Source organism: Magnolia sinica, chromosome 5, assembly GCF_029962835.1.
Source record: "Magnolia sinica isolate HGM2019 chromosome 5, MsV1, whole genome shotgun sequence".
NCBI lineage: Eukaryota > Viridiplantae > Streptophyta > Magnoliopsida > Magnoliales > Magnoliaceae > Magnolia > Magnolia sinica.
The window spans coordinates 99,993,654-100,017,734 of NC_080577.1; the positions used below are offsets into that span (position 1 = coordinate 99,993,654).

Sequence of the window (24,081 nt, forward strand, 5' to 3'; positions counted from 1 at the left end):
ATATATTTTTTGTTATTTTTAGGAGTTATTTGATGTTTGAAATTGATAATAAATGTTTTGGTTTTCTTATTTTGGATGATGGGCCACTTCACTTAAGCGAGTGACATAGTTGTAATTATGCTGAATTTTTAATTATAAAACCACAGGAGGGGTTAAGTTCCTACCCTAGTGGAGATTTGAGAAGAAAAAAGAAGAAGAGAGAAGTTCTCGTGTGAATGAATTTTTCTCCTTGTTTTCTAGGGTTTTTTTTTGGGAGAAACCCTCCATTTTAATTAAATTGTCGAAGGGTATAAGCTTGTTTGGTGGTAGATTCCCCAAGGTACATCCTTCCTCTTCTCTTCTTTGAAAGATATTCTTCTTCTTCTCTTGTTTGCCTCTTTTCCCTTCCATCACAACCTTTTAAACCTTAGATTTTCAATTTCCTCTTTTCCTAAATTTCTAAAAACCCTAATTCCAAAATCCCCAATTCCCATTTTCCCTAAATTTTCAAATTTTTGATTTTCCCCTTCCTAACCCTAATCATAAAACCTACAAATATGTTTTAATTAGTTTATGTGATTTCTTAGTATGCGGGCATGTGATTTAGGTTAAATCAGATTTTATTTCCTATTGTTTACTCTTAATTACTTGGTGGGTTAACATCTTTTGTTAATTGAATTACTTTATGGACTCTTTCATAATCTCCATGTTGCATGCTAGCATTAAATTGTGCATCCTGCATCACCAAGGGCATGAAGCTTGTCCAAACAGAGGCACTGACTTGATTTCAAGGGTAGGAGTTACAGATGCAACATACTCAATTCTGCAAGACCGACTTACCCCGCCTTTCTCCCATTGGAGTAGCTTCAGGAATATCTAAGCTTGGTTCCTTTAAGGAGGCTATAATCAGGAACAACAAGCCTTTAACTTCTATGTAGTGGAGAAGAGGGAAATGGGGTAATCTTGGAAGAATGCATGAATATGACAACATGTTTGAGAGAGGTGATTGACATTGATCCAGCCATACACATGCATCCCTCTGTCACTCAAAATGCCTAGCCGTCCCTGATGAGATTGGTGGTACTGGTTACGAAGAGAGGTGCCTTGATCTCTCATGTCCAACTATGGCTAAAGGCATGCTGTAAGATGGAAGAATGGATTACAAGATTAGGGCCCTCAACACTTACGGCGTTTGGATTTCCCCCAAGGAGTCAAAAATCGAAATAATTATCATGGCGGGAGCTCCGTTCAAGAATGGCGCCATCCATCAAGTGAAAAGATGGAAAAATTTCTCTATTTTTGGTACTCAGGTCGGATGGTTTCTTTTTTGGGGAATCCCTCTGTAGATCTGGAATATAAGAGGTGTTTCTCGTGATAGGAAGTTTCTTAGGTTCTGTCCTTGCCATTGATGAAATATTAGAGACGGGTGAGGACATCAGTGCCACTAGGATCTGCATCAGAACAAAAAATGCCACTCCAGTACCGGAACAGATTAGAATTTAGCTGGGAGAGGTGAGCATTCCAAATAAAATAGTCTAGGAAGAGGTATGGGGTACCCCATGTCGGTGGGGTGACAAATGGAAGCTTCGCAAACAGAAAGTCCTCAAAATCCCAGCTGGAGATGGCGACTAGGAAGGAGTACTCCTAGCAGTCACTGGGGGAGCACCGGTCCAATCTTAGAGGCGGTGTGCGAACAATGATCCTCCGCAAGCTGAAGATGGACATGTGGTGCGCGAAGGGTGTGGAATTCAGTGTGTTGTGGGTGCAAAATTACAACCTCACTCCCTCCTTGCTCAATACATGGCATTAGAAGAGTGGCTGCGGAGACTTTAGTCACTCGTGCTGACGAGTCTGCTCCCCTGTAGCCGAATGGAGAGGATCAGAGAGTGTTTCGGTCCCATCCCGAGGCTCAGAGTCTTCCTTGCAACAGACGGGAGGCTCGGAGGCCTGGGGAACAAATGACACCTCCTCCGATTCGAAAGACGAGGCTTGGCTCGAGACTCAGAGCCAAACCAAACTCCCAATCTTGAGAACATTGACACCTGGCTCATTTGAACCTCGACAGGCAGATCGCGATGATTTCTTGGTGCCCTGTGGTCATCTTGAAGGCCACTTCTTAACCTCGGGTGTGTTCGAACCACCTTCCGACATGTGCCAAAGCCCCTCACGTGATAATGTAGACACGTGCTGAAGCCCCTCAAGTGATAATCTAGACACGTGCCGAAGCACCTCTCACATGATAATCTAGACATGTGTCGAAGCCCCTCACATGATAATCTAGACATGTGCTGAAGCCCCCCACGTGATAATCTAGACACTTGCGAGCTTCAGTTACGCGAATGCGATTTGCCTTTTGAAATAGACACTGAAGCCCCCCTTCCTAGCCCGTGTAAAGCCATCGTTCCATACTCCAGAGGAGGATCGAGGGTAGTTCTTCCGAGAAACAACGCTACTCTCCTAATCGACAAAGTTCTTCCTCTAATAGTGGGTAAGGCAGGATCCATGCCTTCTTATTATCAATTAGGGAAAGAGTCTTCGACTCAAATAGAAGGATCAAAAGGATCAGACAAAGATGTTAACTGCAAAGGAATTAAATCTTCAAACAATGCTTTAGGAAAAGGGAACAGAGGATTCAACTTTGATAGACATCAATCTCTAGCCAGAAGGTTGTCAGTCTGGGGAGGGTGAGGTTTTCTTGAAAACCATGGATATCACTCCTCTTCAGTTAGGTTACTACAAATTGGTTCGGCAACTACAATGGTGATGAGGACCTTATGCTAGCAATCCAAGGAGGCGTGGATCAAAAGTCAGATGGGGACAGAACCGGAGATTCTATGCCTTTGTTCTCGGTTTTGTCTGAAGACGAAATAGACTAGATGAAAGAGATCATAGACAGGGTAGGAAAGAAGCTTGGTATGTCCTTTCAGGCTCGGGACGAGTATGCAATCGCTTTTTCTTAGTTTATACAATTGAGGGGTAGGGAGGTGGTAAGAAGACTTGTTCATTGAATCCCCAAGGTCCAGAGGGAACTAGTGTGTTTGGAGGCGTCGGCCAATTTTGTGATAGACACCAAGCAGGGAGGCAGGGGCAGGATCCGTCTCCGATGAATATCCTAAGCTGGAACATTAGGGGTCTAGGTAGCAAGAGAAGAGGCTGCAGGTTAACAAGGTATGTAGAAACTCTAAAGCTCAAATAATCACCATCCAAGAAAAGAAAATTTCCACCTCCAGCGACAACTTCCTGGATGAGGTTTGGGATTGTCCCTCCAAGGACTGTGTAGTTTTAGATGCAGTAGGATCATCTTGTGGGATTTTAGTGGCCTGGGACTCCTCTGTATGGAGAAAGGAAGATAGTTGGAATGGTAAATTCACTGTGTCAGTGGTGTTATCTGAGATATCTTGTGGGTTCAAATGGCTTTTCTCTATTGTATATGGTCCCTGCAAGGCTGCAGTGAGATCATGAGATTTTAGGACAAGCTTTGGACAATTTCCTCTTAAGCGGTCTCTGCCCTGTGCATTGGCAGAGATTTCAATGTGACGCGCTTCATTAATGAGAAATTGTTAGGGTCTCGAATCCCTTCTAGCATGCGGGCATTTGCGGATTGGTCTTAGAGTTTTGAGATGATCGATATTCCCATGCAAGGTGCTAAATTTACGTGGTGTAATGGTCAAGAAAACCCAATCATATCTCGGATTGATAGGTTCATGGTGTCCCCCGAGTGGCTGAGCAAATATTTGCCGATCCAGATGAAAGGCTTGCTTAGAACAATTTCTAACCATGGACCGATCTTCCTCTACTCGACCTACAACAGCTGGGGACCAAAACGTTTTAGGTTCAAACTGTCTTGGCTTGAGGTAGAGGGTTTGGTGGGCAACTTGGACCAAGAGGAATATTTGTTGCTTTCAAAACTCGTCCATGTCAATTGAAGCGGTCTTAGCAAATGTTTCTGCTTTTATTAATGAATGGGGGACCCTTGTAAAGACCTCGGGGTGATGTGAAGGGGTTCTTGTGCTTGGCTCTTCAGTGAGCCCTTGTCTCCAGCCTCTTTTTATTTCTTTTGTATTCTTTTCTTGCTGGCTGTGGCCTACAGGCCTCTAATAAAAATTTCGTCCACTCTTAAAAAAAAAAAAAAGCGTTCAAGTGGCCCTACAATCCACGTCGTGTGCACATGCGAGGACGGTGTGGTGGAGAATTGAATCTAGGTTCCTATGGCAAAAACCCTCTTACCACTTATTCATATCAATATTTTAAAGAAAGTTTCCATATATAATATATTTATTTACTTTCAAAAAATGAATTGTTTTGTTTTTAAAAATTTTATTTTATTATAACAACATGGTGGTCCTTCAAAATTTCAAAAAATAAAATCAGTGGTAAGAATGATTCGCATATCAATATAAACAAATGCATAATTGAAGCTATCTTGTGGATTTGAGCCTTCGTTTTAGTGCATATATATCAACATTTTGTCAGGTACTTAGTGACCCATTAGTCTTAAACTAAGAACCTCATATGACTCACCAGACACACAACACACATTTATTTATATAAACTTGGAGATCTACAAGTTCACACATTTATGGCTTGGTGTTGCTTTCACGAGTATTCTAGAGATAATCCCAATCTTTTCAGAAGAGGCCTCACTTCTCAACTCATATAGGTCGATCCATCAAAGATGATTTTGCTTCATCCCGACAAAAACTATTTATAGGCCTATTAAGAGTTAGTACTAAGCCTTTTATTGAATATAGAAACCAAACACTATTTTTAGGAATGAGACCCGGATTTTTCTAGCATACGCTTCAACCACTTACTCGACTTGTTTGACCCTTTGAACCTATCCTATATTTCAAAACTTACGTAAGGTTACCAACTTACCATCGAGAGTGAAAGTCATGCCTTTATGGATCTTAGTCACATTCCTTTGGTGGTTCTCCTTATTTGATTTCTTAATAAACTTTTTGTTTAGAAATTGATGCAGGATGATGGAAACTATCCTAGGATGCAAGATGAGAGATCAATTACACAATAATTTCAGCAATCAACATATAAAATCAAGCATATCCTCATAATAGATTCAGAGATTCAGATTTATAACATGAAGATCCTAGGTTTTCACATACGCGATGCATGAAAATATAAAATAGTTTAAAAGTGGCCCACTTGAAAGTAGGGACTTCCAATCTAGCTAGCGTGGGTAGTGCAACAACCAAGTGGATAGACAATGATGCAAGCAAAATTCTGGTTTGGGAAAAGTTTCACAAAAATAAAAAAAAAAAATTCAGATTTTGATTAGGGTTTTGGATTCATGGATGGAAATTTAGGAATGAGGTTTTTAGGGATTCAAATGATTTAGGATTTAGAAGGTTGTAATGGAAATGAAAAGAGGAAGATGAGAAGAAGAAGAAGAATACCTTTCGAAGAAGTGAGAGGAAGGATATAAAAAGAAGAATACCTTTCGAAGAAGAGAAAGATGAAAGATGTACCTTGGGGAATCCACCACCAAACAAGTTTCTACCATTCCACAATTCAATTGGAAGGGAAGGTTTCTCACAAACCTTAAAACACAAGGAAGAAAATTCCTTCACACAAGAGAGCTTCTCTCTCTCTCTCTCTTTTTTTTTTCTTCTTCTCAATAATACCACTAGGGTTGGAACTCCACCCCCCTGTGGTTTTATAATTAAAAATTCGGAATTAAAAATTCAGCATAATTACAACTATGCCACTCACTTAAGTGAAGTGGCCCATCATCCAAAATAAGAAAAATTAAAACATTTATTATCAATCTCAACCATCAAATAAATCCTAAAAATAACAAAAAACATAAAGAAAGCAATATCAGAGTCTAAGGGTCTCAGATCAGGAAGATCTGGTGGCCCAATGGCTTGATCGACAAGATCCAATGGTCGGATCGACATAAAATAGAAATCTTATGAATAAAATGGTTTCCTAAGCAGCCCATGTGCATCATCCCAAAGTGATGTCTTCCTGATGCACGTTCGATGCATGCGGGGTCTTCAAAATGGCATGGTGGGCCCTATCTAGAGCTCGTCTCCCATCCACAAAGAAAACTGCGCTAACGTGCATGGTTGTCTCCGTCTCTGGTACACTCGAGTAGGTCCTTTGATGCCCCCATCAGAGATCTACTAAGTTCAGGATGGACTTAACATATTCTACTGTGATTACTCCATCCTTGAGCAATCTTTTAACAAAGTTGTGTCTTAGACCTGTAATTCTAGACTTATAATTATTAGTCTTACTCATGGTATGACAAAGGGTAGCTTAACTATCACAAAAGATAGACATGGCTAGAGTAGGCCTTGGCCAATATGGGAGTTTTATTAGTAGGTATGCGAGGCATTCCCTTTCTTTACAAGCAACATCGTGTATAAAAAAGATTAGGCTTTTTAGGCTCCTTGTGATGATATGTATGTGCGAATTGCAAAGTGCGCCTAATAAAGCAGCAAAAAGCGCCCAGGTAGCCCTACAGTCCACGTCGAGCGCATGTGCGTGCTTGAACCTGGGTCCTTTAGCAAAAACCTCTCATCTTACCACTTATCCATGAGTATTTTGAGAAAAAAAATCATATATAATATATTTATTTACTTTCTCAAAGGAAATGTTTTATTTTTTAAATATATTTTTCTTATAAAAACACAACACATAACTCTCTCAAATGACTTCAGAGTTTCATGAGCTTGGGCTTTTTTGAAAACTAATTGAATAGGCTTTCAAACATGATAAATTTCATGTCACTAAGGACAATGCTTGTTACTTGAAACACGAAAGTGGCCCGTAAAGTAAGTGATGTAAATACTAAACGGAAACTTCTCTAGCAAGTCCTAGCGTATATCTAATTCTATTAACTAATTAAATGATAAATCTTGTGGGTTTATGAATTGCACAATTCAATTGGACCATTGATTTGTTCTAGATTGAAGTGTTTTTGATCTTCAATCAACATTGTTGGATGGTGCAAATTTTCAATATGGACAATTGGATTGTTACTTGGGATCCCTGGAAGGGCTTGATTTGTGATATGATTGCCTGATTTCCAACCTACTAGCAATGGGGACCACTTTGTGCTCTCTATTGTATGGGATGCCTTGGATTATGCCAATATGAGAGCGCAGAGAAGGACATTGTCGGTTCGACTGGTATCCAATCGGTCCAACCGAATTAGTGGGTGAATCTCAGTTTGCATGCTGTGAAGATTTGCACGTTTTCGATTCAATTGATATGTGTGAGTTGGTTTGTTTCTGTCTAACTGAAGGTTCCATTTGGTCCAACAAACATGTTAAGCAGATTAGTGCAAATTGGGGTATTTAAGTCCGTTTTTGATTAGGGCTTGTTTAATGCTAGTGTTTTCTCTATAAGGACAAGGGTTTTGCGAGGTGGGGTTTTAGACACTTGTAAGGGCTTGGGAAGGAATTTTCTCAAGGGGCTAGGGTTTTCCTAGGTGCGCATCGCAAGAAGAGATCGAGTTTTGTTTGTAATTGAAGAAGGTGAGTGGTGTAAACTCTTAAGGCTTTCGATTATAGTGGATTTCTGTCGTTTTGTGCCATTTTTTTTCCCTAAAGGGTTTTCCATGTTAAATATCTTGTGTTTTCTGTGATTGCTTTATTGGTTATTGTTTATTCGATTGTTCCATCTTTGTTGAATGTGCTTTCGCAAAACGCACAAATTAATAGTGGTATTAGATCCAAATTTCTAATACCTAGGGTTGATCCAGGTTTGTTGTGGCCCGGGATTACATCATAGTGGTTTGAGATGAGAGCTGGAACTCCAACACTCTCCTACTGGATATTGCATAAATTCCCATTGACTAAAAGAAAACTTGTTCGGGAGTTTAGAACCGGCATTGGACATTGCCATGATCCACCTCTGTCATGCTCCTTCACAGGCTTGGGAAAGAGCTGATGTTAGAGACCAACTTTATCAGTTACGTACTTCTTTCACCTGTTGCAGAGGCAGGGCATGCCATATCCTCTTGCACTTATTTTTGTTTCAGGTCCTCTACAATGTCTTCCATCTCTTCTTCAATAATAGAGTTACTCATGTTGAATGCTGGATTGGTGATCTTGCCTCGCTTGCTTGTGATTTTCTTCCCATTGTCGTTGTTTCAACCTGCTCATTACAAAGGTTCCATCATCTTGTAGATGGCACCAATGGATCCATCGCGACTTTAACATTCTCCTTTGAATTTGCTGATATGGTCATTGAATTTTTAGCAAGCTTGTCTTTCACCTTGACATTGTATCCATCATTCCTCCTTTTGATTTCTTTTCAGATCTGTCAGTCGAGCCATTGGAAAATTTCTCAGCTGAGCCACTCATGGATTTATCAAACAACCCAAAGGTGTTTACTTTGGGTCCATCGTCGTGGACCTGGCTGGTCAAAGGCCGGTGGCTGAAAATCCATCAAGCAAGATGACAAATTCCTTAGGGCCCTTAATAAATGAGCCTTTTTTAACTAACCGTTCTAAAGTAGCTAGGGCCATTTCTTTATAGATAGTCATAATCAATTTGAAGCAAACTCTTTGGATGAGCACAGGGCTTAATCAAGTAGAACTATGTTGGCTGCTTGATGCTCTGATCAGAAACCAATCAGCGGTGAGGCATTCAAAAACGGTTACGTAATGGTAATGACCATAACCGTTACGCTTTACGGGGCCGAAATGGCCGTTACAGAAAAAACAGCTTAATGGCCCTGTAACAGACCCATAACGGACCCGTAATGGTCCAGAAACATAGTTTTTCAAAAAAATAAAAAATGCCGTAACGGTACGGCGAGTATTGTAACGGTAACTGATTACCGTTATTGAACACCTTGATTAGCGTGGCTAGGTCGGTATGACAGAATATGCATTAGGCCCAGCAGTTGCGGTTCTCATTCCTCCATCTCCTGGTGGGTGGGCCATGCTGCCTAGAATAGTCATGTTTGACTGGGCTTGCACAATTTCATACCACTTTCACTGTACACCACCCACCTGCAACCCACCCCCCCACCCCCCGAGCTCTGGCTAGCAGAATGTACACTGTAATGATGCACTAGTATCAAACTTCTGGTATTTGCGCTGTGGTGCTAAATTCTGAAGAATGCTTGTCTAGGTGCAATGTATAGTCTACAATTTATTAATGCAAGGCTCGCTGGTGTGGTGAAAGGCCGTGTTACATGGAGTTTGTCCTCCTTTTTAGAGTGGTGGCTAGGAAAGGGGGGATGGTCATGGGTGAAACATGTGAATTTTTGGTAGGGGGTGGGGAGGTATTATCTGTAGCTGAAGGGGAGAATGATCATTCTCTTCTTCACCCCCTTTTTTTTTCCTGTTAATTATTATTATGATAAAAAAAGTTATCATCAACTCTGAACAGTGCTATGGTAAGCCATGATACCTAGGTAAGGCACATGTGGGGCATGGATGTAAGTGTATCACATTTTGCTACATATTTGTGAATTATATACTCAATGTTGAAGTTTCAGACAGGATACTGCATGGATATTTTTCCAATTTTGAATTAGCTGAGTATCATTGAAGCAACACACTGATACATGTAATCTGGTTCTGTTTGGTCTAACAAGGATTATATGCTTCTTTCTTTATTTATTTATATATCTAAGCAATTATGATGTAGGATAGGCTGTAAAAAATGAAAGAAAGAAATCGAATTTGTTCTCAATATCTTGCATGTTTGATCATATGAATGTTTTCTTGATATCTCATGCACACACATACACACACAACAGGTACAAACTTTGTCGATGGAGGAGACTGTCCATATGAGATATTCAGAACACCATGTAATATTCATTTCTAGAATGTTATTCACAGAGTAGCTACAACCAGTGTTCGAAGTATCGATATCGCTACAAGTTTCGTTGGCTAGGGATACAGAAACAATATCAATATCGCCGATAATATCGCTGATAACTAGAAATGCAGGGAAACATGGGGAAAACGGTGGAATTTTCAGTGAAACTTCAGGAGATGTTAAAATGTACATATTTGCATATTTAGAAAATTTTAAAAAAAAAATTACAAAAAGAATGCATTCATAACAAGTTGCCATTAAATGGGGCCTTAAAAGCATGTGTTGTTGTAAGAAATCAGTACAACCATCTCATTCGGCCTATTTAACCATCCAACCTTCCGTCCTAACATTCATTAATATTGCAAAATATCAACAACACATGATATTTCACTAAGAAATCATCAACAATTGGAAAGAAAATGAAAGATTGTGGTCTCAATATATCGCGTGTCGCAATATCGATAATATCAAGATATTATCAATATTATCAATGACAAATTGAACACTACATACAGCCATGTGCCCATTAAAAAAAAAAAAAATCTAATAAACAAAATTTCGATGATATCAATACAATGGAGATATTATTGAAATATCATCAATACACTTATGATACAAGCATTACCTAGAATTTACGTAGTCGAAAATATTGACGATATTGATGCATTGGCAATACGAGCAACACCTAGAATTTACATAGTTGAAAATATTGACGATTACATTAGCAATATTGATACGTTGGCGATACTTAGCAATACATTGCTAATACCTGGAATTTCTGATACTACCAGCATTATCAATATCGCTACCAGTGTTCTCAGTATCGTTGAGCTAGAGATAAAGATAATATCGGAGATAATTCGAACACTGGCTACAACCTGAAAGTACTAGAACTGGATAAAAGTGTAGCAGAAGTTATATCATTTTTGTTATAAGAAAGTGTATTGTACAGTTACAGCTATAGTTTCTGGACTGTGCTTTGACTCTCAATGTGATAGTTATGTCCCAATAATCTGTGTTCAATTTGATATCCAATAACGGGTCTGCTCTTCAGTCTACGGTCTACTCAAATGATGGCAACATAAAGTTAATTGCATGTGATTTGTTTGGACCAATTAATGAAGCTAGCTAACATAGCACTTGGTAGGTCTACAAAGACTGCATGCAGCTAGTCATGCTTGTCCATGGCATGAATTTTCTCTTTTCACTATCTTTGTTTCTTTTTCAGGTATGAAGATGCAATAAGGCTTCTAAAGAGCCTTCTAAACAAATTTACTTGTGACAGTCGACGGGGATATTGGACACTGAGATTGTCAGTTGATTTGGAGCATATGGGTTATCTCAATGAGAGCCTTTCCTTGGCTGAAGAAGGGGTACTAGATCCGTGGGTCCGTGCTGGCTCAAAAATGGCACTGCAAAGGCGGGTTCTACGCTTGGGAAAGCCACCAAGACGCTGGAAAACACCTAGTTTTGCTGAGTCCGTCAACAGGAAGATTAAGGAAGTGGGTATTTGGTTGCTTCCACTGTTCCACAAGGGATTTGAATAGACAAATAGCACATGCATGCTGGTCAAAAAAGAACTACTGTTCATTTTCTTTTGTTTACTCACAATTTTCTTCGTAAAAAAAAAACAAGTGCTGTTGGTTCTGACAATTCTTGTTCTGGTGGCTACTAAATAGGTACATGTGAGGGGGAGACCATTAAACTGTGAAACAGGGATGAAGAACCGGTTTTATGGTGATGATGAAGATCAATGTGGTGTAGAGCAACTGGCTTTGCAGTATTACGCTGGGGAAGGAGGGGGGTGGCAAGGCGTCCATACGGAGAGTGGCATTTGGATGACTATCTTTGGGCTTCTCATGTGGGACACTATCTTTGCTGACATACCAGATGTCTTCTGGACCAAATTTCAGGTACAGTGTGTGTAACCTCTTCAAACTGCCATCTCTTACTATTTGTTTCACTTTTGCAGTGGTTGAAGCTTGCATACAGTTCTTGTCTCATGTTGTATCTACACACACACAGTCATGAGTTTGCACTCTGCCCATGTACATTTACTTATTTTTGTTGCATTTATTCTATGAGCGTGGATGCATGCCTTTTTATATATGGAAATGGCCGAACCTTGCATCGATAATATTCCATCAAAGAATTTTAGGCATATTTTTGTCTTTCTAATGGGCTTTTTTTTTTTTTTTTTTTCAATTGTTAAACAGTGCTTTATTTTCCACAATTAAGCAAAGTTTCATCCATGATGGTTAAGCATAGTGATGGTTCAAGCTTCTCTCCTTACAATCTATGCCACATGTGTCTCCTTTCCCATAGCATGGGAATCTTAACAAAATCTTACGAGAAGAGGAGGTCGACAATTCATAGAGATCCGACGATGTGGGGAGGAGGTTTTGACGGGTTGATGTTCACACCCCAAGTATAGGGTTGCGATGTAGTAATAATCTCGGTAAGACCGAGGTCGAATCCATAGGGAGTTAGGGACTAAACCTTGTACGTAATCTGAAAGTAACTAGAACTAGAATTAGACGAAGATGTAATCTAAATCAGGAAAATTTAAGGGAATAATGGTGAAATCTTAATCTAAAGCTTGTGAAATTCAAAGGTGGGAAACTAGGGTGCCAAGGATCCACTTGTAGAGATCAAGGAGATCTATGCTTGATTCAAGAACAAAACTGGGATCAGAGTCCCATCCTCATCCTGTTGGAAGATATAACATTAAAAATCAACTATGAACTTCCTTTGATCCAGTTTTCAAGAGATGAGAAGGATGAGAATTAGAATTGATTTCATCACAAGGCCATGCCCATGAGACAAAGCAAACAATAGAATTTAACCAATCCACAACCAATCTAAGAGAGTTATGAACATTAGGAAGGGTTTCATCATCCAACCATGCCCGTGAGACGATGGTGAACAACAGGGCTTCCTAACTTCACAATCTCAATAATGAAAAGGATATGCTTAGAGCTATCACAGTTCTTTTGTAATTTAAGTCACAATAGACCATTAAAAACTAAAAACCTTCCTTACAATCAAACTAAATTCAAGGGCAGTTCAACTTACATGAATCAAAGGCATAAAGAAAAGTCTCCCATCACACTACAAGCTTCACCTCTTAGCCCTAGCTAAGAGGCTTAGCCTATCATAGACATGATTAGGCTGGGATTTCTTAGGAAAATAAAGCAGAAATTAAGAAAGAAAAAGGAAAAAAGAACTCATGCAACAGCCGCACGTCCACAGCCCACTCTCTCTCTCTTTCTTGCTCTTCACTTCTTCACGTCCAAGATCCCAGGATGATCTTTCTCTCTTTCCCTTCTCCTTTTATACCTGTTGGGAGGCTAGGTCGGCTGGTGAAGTCGGTCGGTGGAGAACTGACTTTGTTTCGCAGCAGAGTGCGCTGGAAATGGGAGGCAGTTGCGTTTGACAGTTGTGTGAGAACCCTGTGAATAGAAAAACTCCGATCTACCTCCTAGGTGATGGTCGTGGGCCCCATGGCAAGATTTTGGACGGTCTGGATCACTCATCCGACCGTGATCAAGATCACAGAAAGCCCCACGGAGGCCGGCAACGTCTGCACGCTGTCTTGCGCACGGACTTGCGCTGGATTGTTCAGTGGGTCCCATAGTAATGTTTGTAGCGAATCCACCCCGTCCATTGGATTCCTGGCGAAAAACCAGTCGGGAATGGATGGTTTTGAATTGTTGTTGATGCGGCCCATTGACGCTTTGCTTCTGCCGTCCAACTTGCGTTTGAACGGTGATCTGCTTGTGTACACGTGCACGGGACCAAAAGGAGAGCTTGGCTTTGGTCGTGGGCACCCTCTGGACACGTTGGACGGTTAAGATCGTCTGGACGGGCGATGGTTATGGCCCACTACGCAATCTTAGCGGACGAATGTCTGCTGCTATGCGAAAGCAAGAGATGGGTCAGGTCAGCCCTCTCTTTGACTGGACTCTCGGTCAGGTGCATGTCTAATGCACGTACACTGCATGCGCACAGGTCTCCATGTGGGGTCCATCATTGTTGAATGTGCTTTCGCAAAACGCACAAATTAATAGTGGTATTAGATCCAAATTTCTAATACCTAGGGTTAATCCAGGTTTGTTGTGGCCCGGGATTACATCATAGTGGTTTGAGATGAGAGCTGGAACTCCAACACTCTCCTACTGGATATTGCATAAATTCCCATTGACTAAAAGAAAACTTGTTCGGGAGTTTAGAACCGGCATTGGACATTGCCATGATCCACCTCTGTCATGCTCCTTCACAGGCTTGGGAAAGAGCTGATGTTAGAGACCAACTTTATCAGTTACGTACTTCTTTCACCTGTTGCAGAGGCAGGGCATGCCATATCCTCTTGCACTTATTTTTGTTTCAGGTCCTCTACAATGTCTTCCATCTCTTCTTCAATAATAGAGTTACTCATGTTGAATGCTGGATTGGTGATCTTGCCTCGCTTGCTTGTGATTTTCTTCCCATTGTCGTTGTTTCAACCTGCTCATTACAAAGGTTCCATCATCTTGTAGATGGCACCAATGGATCCATCGCGACTTTAACATTCTCCTTTGAATTTGCTGATATGGTCATTGAATTTTTAGCAAGCTTGTCTTTCACCTTGACATTGTATCCATCATTCCTCCTTTTGATTTCTTTTCAGATCTGTCAGTCGAGCCATTGGAAAATTTCTCAGCTGAGCCACTCATGGATTTATCAAACAACCCAAAGGTGTTTACTTTGGGTCCATCGTCGTGGACCTGGCTGGTCAAAGGCCGGTGGCTGAAAATCCATCAAGCAAGATGACAAATTCCTTAGGGCCCTTAATAAATGAGCCTTTTTTAACTAACCGTTCTAAAGTAGCTAGGGCCATTTCTTTATAGATAGTCATAATCAATTTGAAGCAAACTCTTTGGATGAGCACAGGGCTTAATCAAGTAGAACTATGTTGGCTGCTTGATGCTCTGATCAGAAACCAATCAGCGGTGAGGCATTCAAAAACGGTTACGTAATGGTAATGACCATAACCGTTACGCTTTACGGGGCCGAAATGGCCGTTACAGAAAAAACAGCTTAATGGCCCTGTAACAGACCCATAACGGACCCGTAATGGTCCAGAAACATAGTTTTTCAAAAAAATAAAAAATGCCGTAACGGTACGGCGAGTATTGTAACGGTAACTGATTACCGTTATTGAACACCTTGATTAGCGTGGCTAGGTCGGTATGACAGAATATGCATTAGGCCCAGCAGTTGCGGTTCTCATTCCTCCATCTCCTGGTGGGTGGGCCATGCTGCCTAGAATAGTCATGTTTGACTGGGCTTGCACAATTTCATACCACTTTCACTGTACACCACCCACCTGCAACCCACCCCCCCACCCCCCGAGCTCTGGCTAGCAGAATGTACACTGTAATGATGCACTAGTATCAAACTTCTGGTATTTGCGCTGTGGTGCTAAATTCTGAAGAATGCTTGTCTAGGTGCAATGTATAGTCTACAATTTATTAATGCAAGGCTCGCTGGTGTGGTGAAAGGCCGTGTTACATGGAGTTTGTCCTCCTTTTTAGAGTGGTGGCTAGGAAAGGGGGGATGGTCATGGGTGAAACATGTGAATTTTTGGTAGGGGGTGGGGAGGAATTATCTGTAGCTGAAGGGGAGAATGATCATTCTCTTCTTCACCCCCTTTTTTTTTCCTGTTAATTATTATTATGATAAAAAAAGTTATCATCAACTCTGAACAGTGCTATGGTAAGCCATGATACCTAGGTAAGGCACATGTGGGGCATGGATGTAAGTGTATCACATTTTGCTACATATTTGTGAATTATATACTCAATGTTGAAGTTTCAGACAGGATACTGCATGGATATTTTTCCAATTTTGAATTAGCTGAGTATCATTGAAGCAACACACTGATACATGTAATCTGGTTCTGTTTGGTCTAACAAGGATTATATGCTTCTTTCTTTATTTATTTATATATCTAAGCAATTATGATGTAGGATAGGCTGTAAAAAATGAAAGAAAGAAATCGAATTTGTTCTCAATATCTTGCATGTTTGATCATATGAATGTTTTCTTGATATCTCATGCACACACATACACACACAACAGGTACAAACTTTGTCGATGGAGGAGACTGTCCATATGAGATATTCAGAACACCATGTAATATTCATTTCTAGAATGTTATTCACAGAGTAGCTACAACCAGTGTTCGAAGTATCGGTATCACTACAAGTTTCGCTGGCTAGGGATACATAAACAATATCGTTATCGCCGATAATATTGTTGATAACCAGAAATGCAGGGAAACATGGGAAAAACGGTGGAATTTTCAGCGAAACTTCAGGAGATGTTAAAATGTACATATTTGCATATTTAGAAATTAAAAAAAAAATTGCAAAAAGAATGCATTCATAACAAGTTCCCATTTAATGGGGCCTTAAAAGCATGTGTTGTAAGAAATCAGTCCAACCATCCCATCCAGCCTATTTAACCATCCAACCTTTCATCCAAACATCCATCCATATTGCAAAATATCAACAACACATGATATTTCACCAAGAAATGATTAACAATTGGAAAGAAAATGAAAGATTATGGTGTCAATATTGCGCAGGTTGCGATATTGATAATATCAAGATATTATTAATATTATCAATGACAAATTGAACACTACATGCAACCATGTGCCCATGGAAAAAAATCAGAACACAAAATTTTCTAATAAACAAAATTCTGATGATATCAATACATTGGCGATATTATTGAAATATTGTTGATACACTTATGATACAAGCATTACCTAGAATTTACATAGTCGAAAATTTTGGCGATACATTGGTGATATTGATGCATTGGCAATGCAAGCGACACCTAGAATTTACATAGTTGAAAATATTGACGATTACATTAGCAATATTGATATGTTGGCGATACTTAGCGATACATTGCTAATACCTGGAATTTTTGATACTACCAGCATTATCGTTATTGCTACCAGTGTTATCGGTATCGCTGAGCTGGAGAAAAAGATAATTTCGGAGATAATTCGAACACTGGCTACAACCTGAAAGTACTAGAACTGGATAAAAGTGTAGCAGAAGTTATATCATTTTTGTTATAAGAAAGTGTATTGTACAGTTACAGCTATAGTTTCTGGACTGTGCTTTGACTCTCAATGTGATAGTTATGTCCCAATAATCTGTGTTCAATTTGATATCCAATAACGGGTCTGCTCTTCAGTCTACGGTCTACTCAAATGATGGCAACATAAAGTTAATTGCATGTGATTTGTTTGGACCAATTAATGAAGCTAGCTAACATAGCACTTGGTAGGTCTACAAAGACTGCATGCAGCTAGTCATGCTTGTCCATGGCATGAATTTTCTCTTTTCACTATCTTTGTTTCTTTTTCAGGTATGAAGATGCAATAAGGCTTCTAAAGAGCCTTCTAAACAAATTTACTTGTGACAGTCGACGGGGATATTGGACACTGAGATTGTCAGTTGATTTGGAGCATATGGGTTATCTCAATGAGAGCCTTTCCTTGGCTGAAGAAGGGGTACTAGATCCGTGGGTCCGTGCTGGCTCAAAAATGGCACTGCAAAGGCGGGTTCTACGCTTGGGAAAGCCACCAAGACGCTGGAAAACACCTAGTTTTGCTGAGTCCGTCAACAGGAAGATTAAGGAAGTGGGTATTTGGTTGCTTCCACTGTTCCACAAGGGATTTGAATAGACAAATAGCACATGCATGCTGGTCAAAAAAGAACTACTGTTCATTTTCTTTTGTTTACTCACAATTTTCTTCGTAAAAAAAAAACAAGTGCTGTTGGTTCTGACAATTCTTGTTCTGGTGGCTACTAAATAGGTACATGTGAGGGGGAGACCATTAAACTGTGAAACAGGGATGAAGAACCGGTTTTATGGTGATGATGAAGATCAATGTGGTGTAGAGCAACTGGCTTTGCAGTATTACGCTGGGGAAGGAGGGGGGTGGCAAGGCGTCCATACGGAGAGTGGCATTTGGATGACTATCTTTGGGCTTCTCATGTGGGACACTATCTTTGCTGACATACCAGATGTCTTCTGGACCAAATTTCAGGTACAGTGTGTGTAACCTCTTCAAACTGCCATCTCTTACTATTTGTTTCACTTTTGCAGTGGTTGAAGCTTGCATACAGTTCTTGTCTCATGTTGTATCTACACACACACAGTCATGAGTTTGCACTCTGCCCATGTACATTTACTTATTTTTGTTGCATTTATTCTATGAGCGTGGATGCATGCCTTTTTATATATGGAAATGGCCGAACCTTGCATCGATAATATTCCATCAAAGAATTTTAGGCATATTTTTGTCTTTCTAATGGGCTTTTTTTTTTTTTTTTTTTCAATTGTTAAACAGTGCTTTATTTTCCACAATTAAGCAAAGTTTCATCCATGATGGTTAAGCATAGTGATGGTTCAAGCTTCTCTCCTTACAATCTATGCCACATGTGTCTCCTTTCCCATAGCATGGGAATCTTAACAAAATCTTACGAGAAGAGGAGGTCGACAATTCATAGAGATCCGACGATGTGGGGAGGAGGTTTTGACGGGTTGATGTTCACACCCCAAGTATAGGGTTGCGATGTAGTAATAATCTCGGTAAGACCGAGGTCGAATCCATAGGGAGTTAGGGACTAAACCTTGTACGTAATCTGAAAGTAACTAGAACTAGAATTAGACGAAGATGTAATCTAAATCAGGAAAATTTAAGGGAATAATGGTGAAATCTTAATCTAAAGCTTGTGAAATTCAAAGGTGGGAAACTAGGGTGCCAAGGATCCACTTGTAGAGATCAAGGAGATCTATGCTTGATTCAAGAACAAAACTGGGATCAGAGTCCCATCCTCATCCTGTTGGAAGATATAACATTAAAAATCAACTATGAACTTCCTTTGATCCAGTTTTCAAGAGATGAGAAGGATGAGAATTAGAATTGATTTCATCACAAGGCCATGCCCATGAGACAAAGCAAACAATAGAATTTAACCAATCCACAACCAATCTAAGAGAGTTATGAACATTAGGAAGGGTTTCATCATCCAACCATGCCCGTGAGACGATGGTGAACAACAGGGCTTCCTAACTTCACAATCTCAATAATGAAAAGGATATGCTTAGAGCTATCACAGTTCTTTTGTAATTTAAGTCACAATAGACCATTAAAAACTAAAAACCTTCCTTACAATCAAACTAAATTCAAGGGCAGTTCAACTTACATGAATCAAAGGCATAAAGAAAAGTCTCCCATCACACTACAAGCTTCACCTCTTAGCCCTAGCTAAGAGGCTTAGCCTATCATAGACATGATTAGGCTGGGATTTCTTAGGAAAATAAAGCAGAAATTAAGAAAGAAAAAGGAAAAAAGAACTCATGCAACAGCCGCACGTCCACAGCCCACTCTCTCTCTCTTTCTTGCTCTTCACTTCTTCACGTCCAAGATCCCAGGATGATCTTTCTCTCTTTCCCTTCTCCTTTTATACCTGTTGGGAGGCTAGGTCGGCTGGTGAAGTCGGTCGGTGGAGAACTGACTTTGTTTCGCAGCAGAGTGCGCTGGAAATGGGAGGCAGTTGCGTTTGACAGTTGTGTGAGAACCCTGTGAATAGAAAAACTCCGATCTACCTCCTAGGTGATGGTCGTGGGCCCCATGGCAAGATTTTGGACGGTCTGGATCACTCATCCGACCGTGATCAAGATCACAGAAAGCCCCACGGAGGCCGGCAACGTCTGCACGCTGTCTTGCGCACGGACCTGCGCTGGATTGTTCAGTGGGTCCCATAGTAATGTTTGTAGCGAATCCACCCCGTCCATTGGATTCCTGGCGAAAAACCAGTCGGGAATGGATGGTTTTGAATTGTTGTTGATGCGGCCCATTGACGCTTTGCTTCTGCCGTCCAACTTGCGTTTGAACGGTGATCTGCTTGTGTACACGTGCACGGGACCAAAAGGAGAGCTTGGCTTTGGTCGTGGGCACCCTCTGGACACGTTGGACAGTTAAGATCGTCTGGACGGGCGATGGTTATGGCCCACTACGCAATCTTAGCGGACGAATGTCTGCTGCTATGCGAAAGCAAGAGATGGGTCAGGTCAGCCCTCTCTTTGACTGGACTCTCGGTCAGGTGCATGTCTAATGCACGTACACTGCATGCGCACAGGTCTCCATGTGGGGTCCATCATGATGTTCGTGAGAAATCCATTCCATCCATTTGCTTTCCCATCGAATTGAAAGGGTCATGACCAAAATTGAAGCATATCTAGATATCAGGTGGGCCCCAGATCAGTGTTTAATGGGCTGATCTGTCCGTTGGGCCACTTCCACAGGGGTCCAATGATTGAAATTCGACGTGTACGGTTAATTTAGGGTCCTCATGCTAGATATAAAGTTTCGAACCAAATGGATGGTGGGAACCCTGTGATCTTACATTCTGGATCACTTTCAGGCCTCTTTATCGCCGATCTCTTGATTTTCTCAAATCTCTAGCTTGTAAATTTTTCGATCTCGGTCCCCTGGGGTCCGTCCCTTGCCTTGGTGACTTCTGAGTGTTAAATCCATGCTTTTAGTACCCTTTTTCAATCCAGGCTCTTAAATTCACCTTGCAACATAAACACGATTAAAATAGGACGTTAAACAGTATCATGTTTGTAAAATCAGGTAATAATTGGGTTCTAATATGCAATATTTGACCCTCAACAGTTGACAGGGTTTTGATAAGCCAAGAATCAAGCGTCTGGTGTGGTGAGGGAAGTAGGAAACCATGTGGAGGAGGGTGAATGGATTTTGATAGGTCGAAGGTGAAAATAAGAAGAGGCTAGTAAGGAGGGGAGAAGGCTCATCGTGCTACTAGAGTTGCCTACATTGTATGTGGAAGGATTTTTGGAGGAGTGGTCGGAGATAAACTTCCGAAAGGTCTTTAGTAGGGCAAGAAGGGTCTAGGAGGTAGTTATTCCTAGGATTGGAGGGTCGACGATCATTAGAGGGTTTGCTTTTTTGAGGATGGAGAAGATGGAGGTGGTGATCCTTGCAATTACTATGATGAATGGTAGCAATTTGGAGGTAGAAGGCCGATTATTTAAAAAGCTAAATACAAGCTGGAGGTGGTGAACAAGGCCACACTTTAGGAGGGGAGAATGGCAAAGGAAGTGTGGGCAGAGGGAAGGGATAGTCTATGGAAGATACCGATGTGGTTGGGGCTTCGGGAGATGTAGGAGGAAAGGAGAAGACCTGATGTTATAGGGATGTGGTTGTTGAGAAGAATCCCATTGAGTTGGTGGGTGAGGGTGCAAGGAGAGGGGAGTCTCACAACAAAAGGGGGATGGGTTTGGAAGGAGACATCGATTGCCGGTCTAGTGGTGTGGGTCCATCCGATAGTGGTAGAGAATGCTTGGAGGACTCTTCAATGGAGTTTGGTGGCGGAGGTTAGGGTTGGAATGTTGGTTTCAAATGTGGGGGAATGGTTTTGGTACGTGCGGGTTGGAGGAGAACGGCGTGTTCAAATCCTTGAACAATATGGAGATGAATTTCACTTCAGCCGAGCGAGAGCCTCAACAAGATTATCCTAGCTAGGAACCTTTTCAATGATGGGCTGGTGCTCATGGTTTGTAGATACATTGACTAGTTAGTCTTGGGATGGGAAGAGGACCGATACCAGTTTTTAAGGCTTCCGTTGGAGTTGTGGTGGAAAGGGCAAGGAAGGGAGTGGGTTTAGTAGTTCTGGTTCGGGAGATTGAGGTGAACTGAGGAGAGGTCGAGGGCAGACTAGGGCAGGCCTTGGCGATGACGTCTCCTTAACATTGGTTGGAGCTTTCGGGAGGCAAGATGTCTCAATTGAAGGATTTAGGATAATTCTGTGGTGTTTGAACACTACTTCAGAGCTGGCCATGTCGTGATCATAGAGATTTAGGATGAAGTGAATCTTAGAGAGGGGAAGAGAAATTCAGTCAGGTTGGGCACATGAGATGTCTTTAGGAGGTGTTTTGTTGTTAGAGGCTTTGGATGTTTTGTCAATTCGGTTGACTGCATACCTCAACAAGGAGCTAGGAGATGGAGGGGTCCCTATGTGCGATCTCTATTCACTAGTTTAGGAGGAATGGGTTGCATGTATATATGGTCTAGTAAAAGATGCAATTGGGCTATGTAGGAAAGATATATGGGGTATCTTTCCATGACTATGAGGATTTTGTTGCTTTATTTCAGTTTGTGGAGAAGAGTTCAGAGTAAGACGGCTAATTCGAAACAAATCTCGAAATATCCTAAGGGGCGTAGAGAATTGATGGCCCTTGAATCATTTATTAGGTTCCATGAGGGAGGATCTTCCAGAGGGACAAGAGAGGTAAAGGGGTAAGTAAGGTGCAACGATGAAGCTTATTAGCTGGAATATGTGGAGGCTAGGTAAGGTTGCAGGCTAAAGCATTTTAGATTAGTGAAGTCTGCAAGCTATATAAAACCCAGTTGGTTGCTTTTTAGGAGACTAAGCTTCAATATATCGATCAAAGGACTATTGATTCCTTATGAGGAAGCGGGGATAAGGACTAGGTGGTCCTAGAGGTTGTGGGAGTTGGCGGAAGGAATATTGATTATTTGGGATACAAAGAGGTGGGCAAAGGAGGACTGGTGGGGTGGTCAGTTTTCAATTTCGGTTCTTTTTAGGGAAATGCCTACGAGCTTCAGGTGGGTATTTACAATCGTATATGGTTCGAATAACTTGGGTCATCGATCACTTTTTTGGACAAAGTTGGACAACATTCATAACAGATGGTAGGCTCTATGGTGTGTGGCGAGCGACTTCAATGTGGTTGCTAGAAATGATCTCCCTCGAGCCATGTCGCTTTAAATCTAATATGATTCTTAGCTCATTGGTAGATGGGAAGAGAATCGAGGAGAAATCAAAAGTTTGTAATGCGATAGTAATCTACTATAAAGACCTAACTCATAGGTGGGAGATGGGAGCGGCCGAGGCTCAACAATTTGCCTTTCTATACTTTATCCAAAGAGGAAACTGCCTCGCCGGAGAAGCCAATTTCCGAGAAAGATGTGAAAGCAACAGTGAATGCTATGGGCAGGGATAAGGCCCTAGGGCTGGATGGCAATCCCCTATGGCTATGTTATGGAGTTCTTTGAGAGATGTCTTCTATCAACAGAGTTGGGCACTTCTTTTATAGTGGTTGTCCCCAAAAAAGAGGGGGCAAAAGTCGTGGTTACTTAAGCGTTTTAGGCCAATTGGTCTCTCATTGGAAGCTTGTATAAGATTTTTAGCAAAGATCTAGCCTTCGGATTTCATGTGGTGTTAGCGGGTGTCATTTTCAAGGGTCAACGTGCTTTGTGGCGGGTATACAAATTCTAGATAGTGCGCTAATTGCACATAAATGCATAGATCGTGACATAGAGATGGTAAGAAGAGAGTAGTGTGTACGTTGGACATTGAGAAAGCTTATGATCATATAAATTGGGATTTCCTTAATATTATGTTGGGTCGATTGGCTTGCAGACAGAAATGGAGGAGTTGGACCTTCGAGAGCATTAGTTTGGCCAAGTTTTTCGAGTCAATGTGTCTCCTAAAAGCTTCTTTAGTCGAGGGGGCTTCGGCAAGGGGACCTGCTTTCTCCCTTTATATTTGTGTTGGTCGTTGAGGCTCTAAGTAAGATGCTAGATAGAGGTTGCGGATGATTTTGTTCAACTTTGGCTTTCAACAGTTTATCAAGGGGGAGTGATTGTATGGTGTGGAGTAAGGAGAGCTCGGGACGATTTGCGCCTTTTCAGTTTGTTCGTTATATAGTATTTTGCTTGGGTCCTCATCGGGGGTGTATAGATGTACTTCGTGTAATATTACAATGCTTCCCTAAGGTTGTGGCTTTCACTTTGTTGGTGGGAAGGAGTCGGGTTTTTAACGAACAATTACCTTTAGAAAAGGAAGATGGCCATCCCTAGCATCTATGTTGTGTATGCGGAATTGGTTGATCACCTTTTTGTTCATTGTTCCTTTGCTAGAGAGATGTGGGAGAGATTCTTTAAAATCTTTAATATGGAGTGGATGATGTTGGGATCCATTGAAGGCTTTTTCCTAACGTGGCATGGGGGAGTTGTAGGGAGGAATGGGAAGGTGATTTGGAGGCTAGCTCTCTTAGTTGGTATTTAGGCTTTATGGGAGGAAAGGAATAATTGATGATTTTGACACTGGAGTGGGTCAGTGTCAGGAGTGTTTAGAAAGGCTAAATTAGATGTTATGGGGTGGGCTTC

General features: G+C 41.1%; 1 protein-coding gene across 2 annotated transcripts in view; it reads left to right on the forward strand.

Annotated features, from left to right (window-relative positions):
* Positions 1-24,081, forward strand: part of LOC131246425 (fanconi-associated nuclease 1 homolog) — a 76,028-nt gene that overhangs the window by 44,730 nt on the left and 7,217 nt on the right. Inside the window, exons 13-14 of one of the 2 annotated variants that reach the window (XM_058246544.1) lie at positions 11,017-11,290; positions 11,468-11,701. In XM_058246544.1, the coding sequence (XP_058102527.1) occupies positions 11,017-11,290; positions 11,468-11,701 (508 nt within the window). Of the gene's footprint in view, positions 1-11,016; positions 11,291-11,467; positions 11,732-24,081 lie in introns of those variants that run through there. The other variant, XM_058246543.1, reaches the window with a different exon arrangement.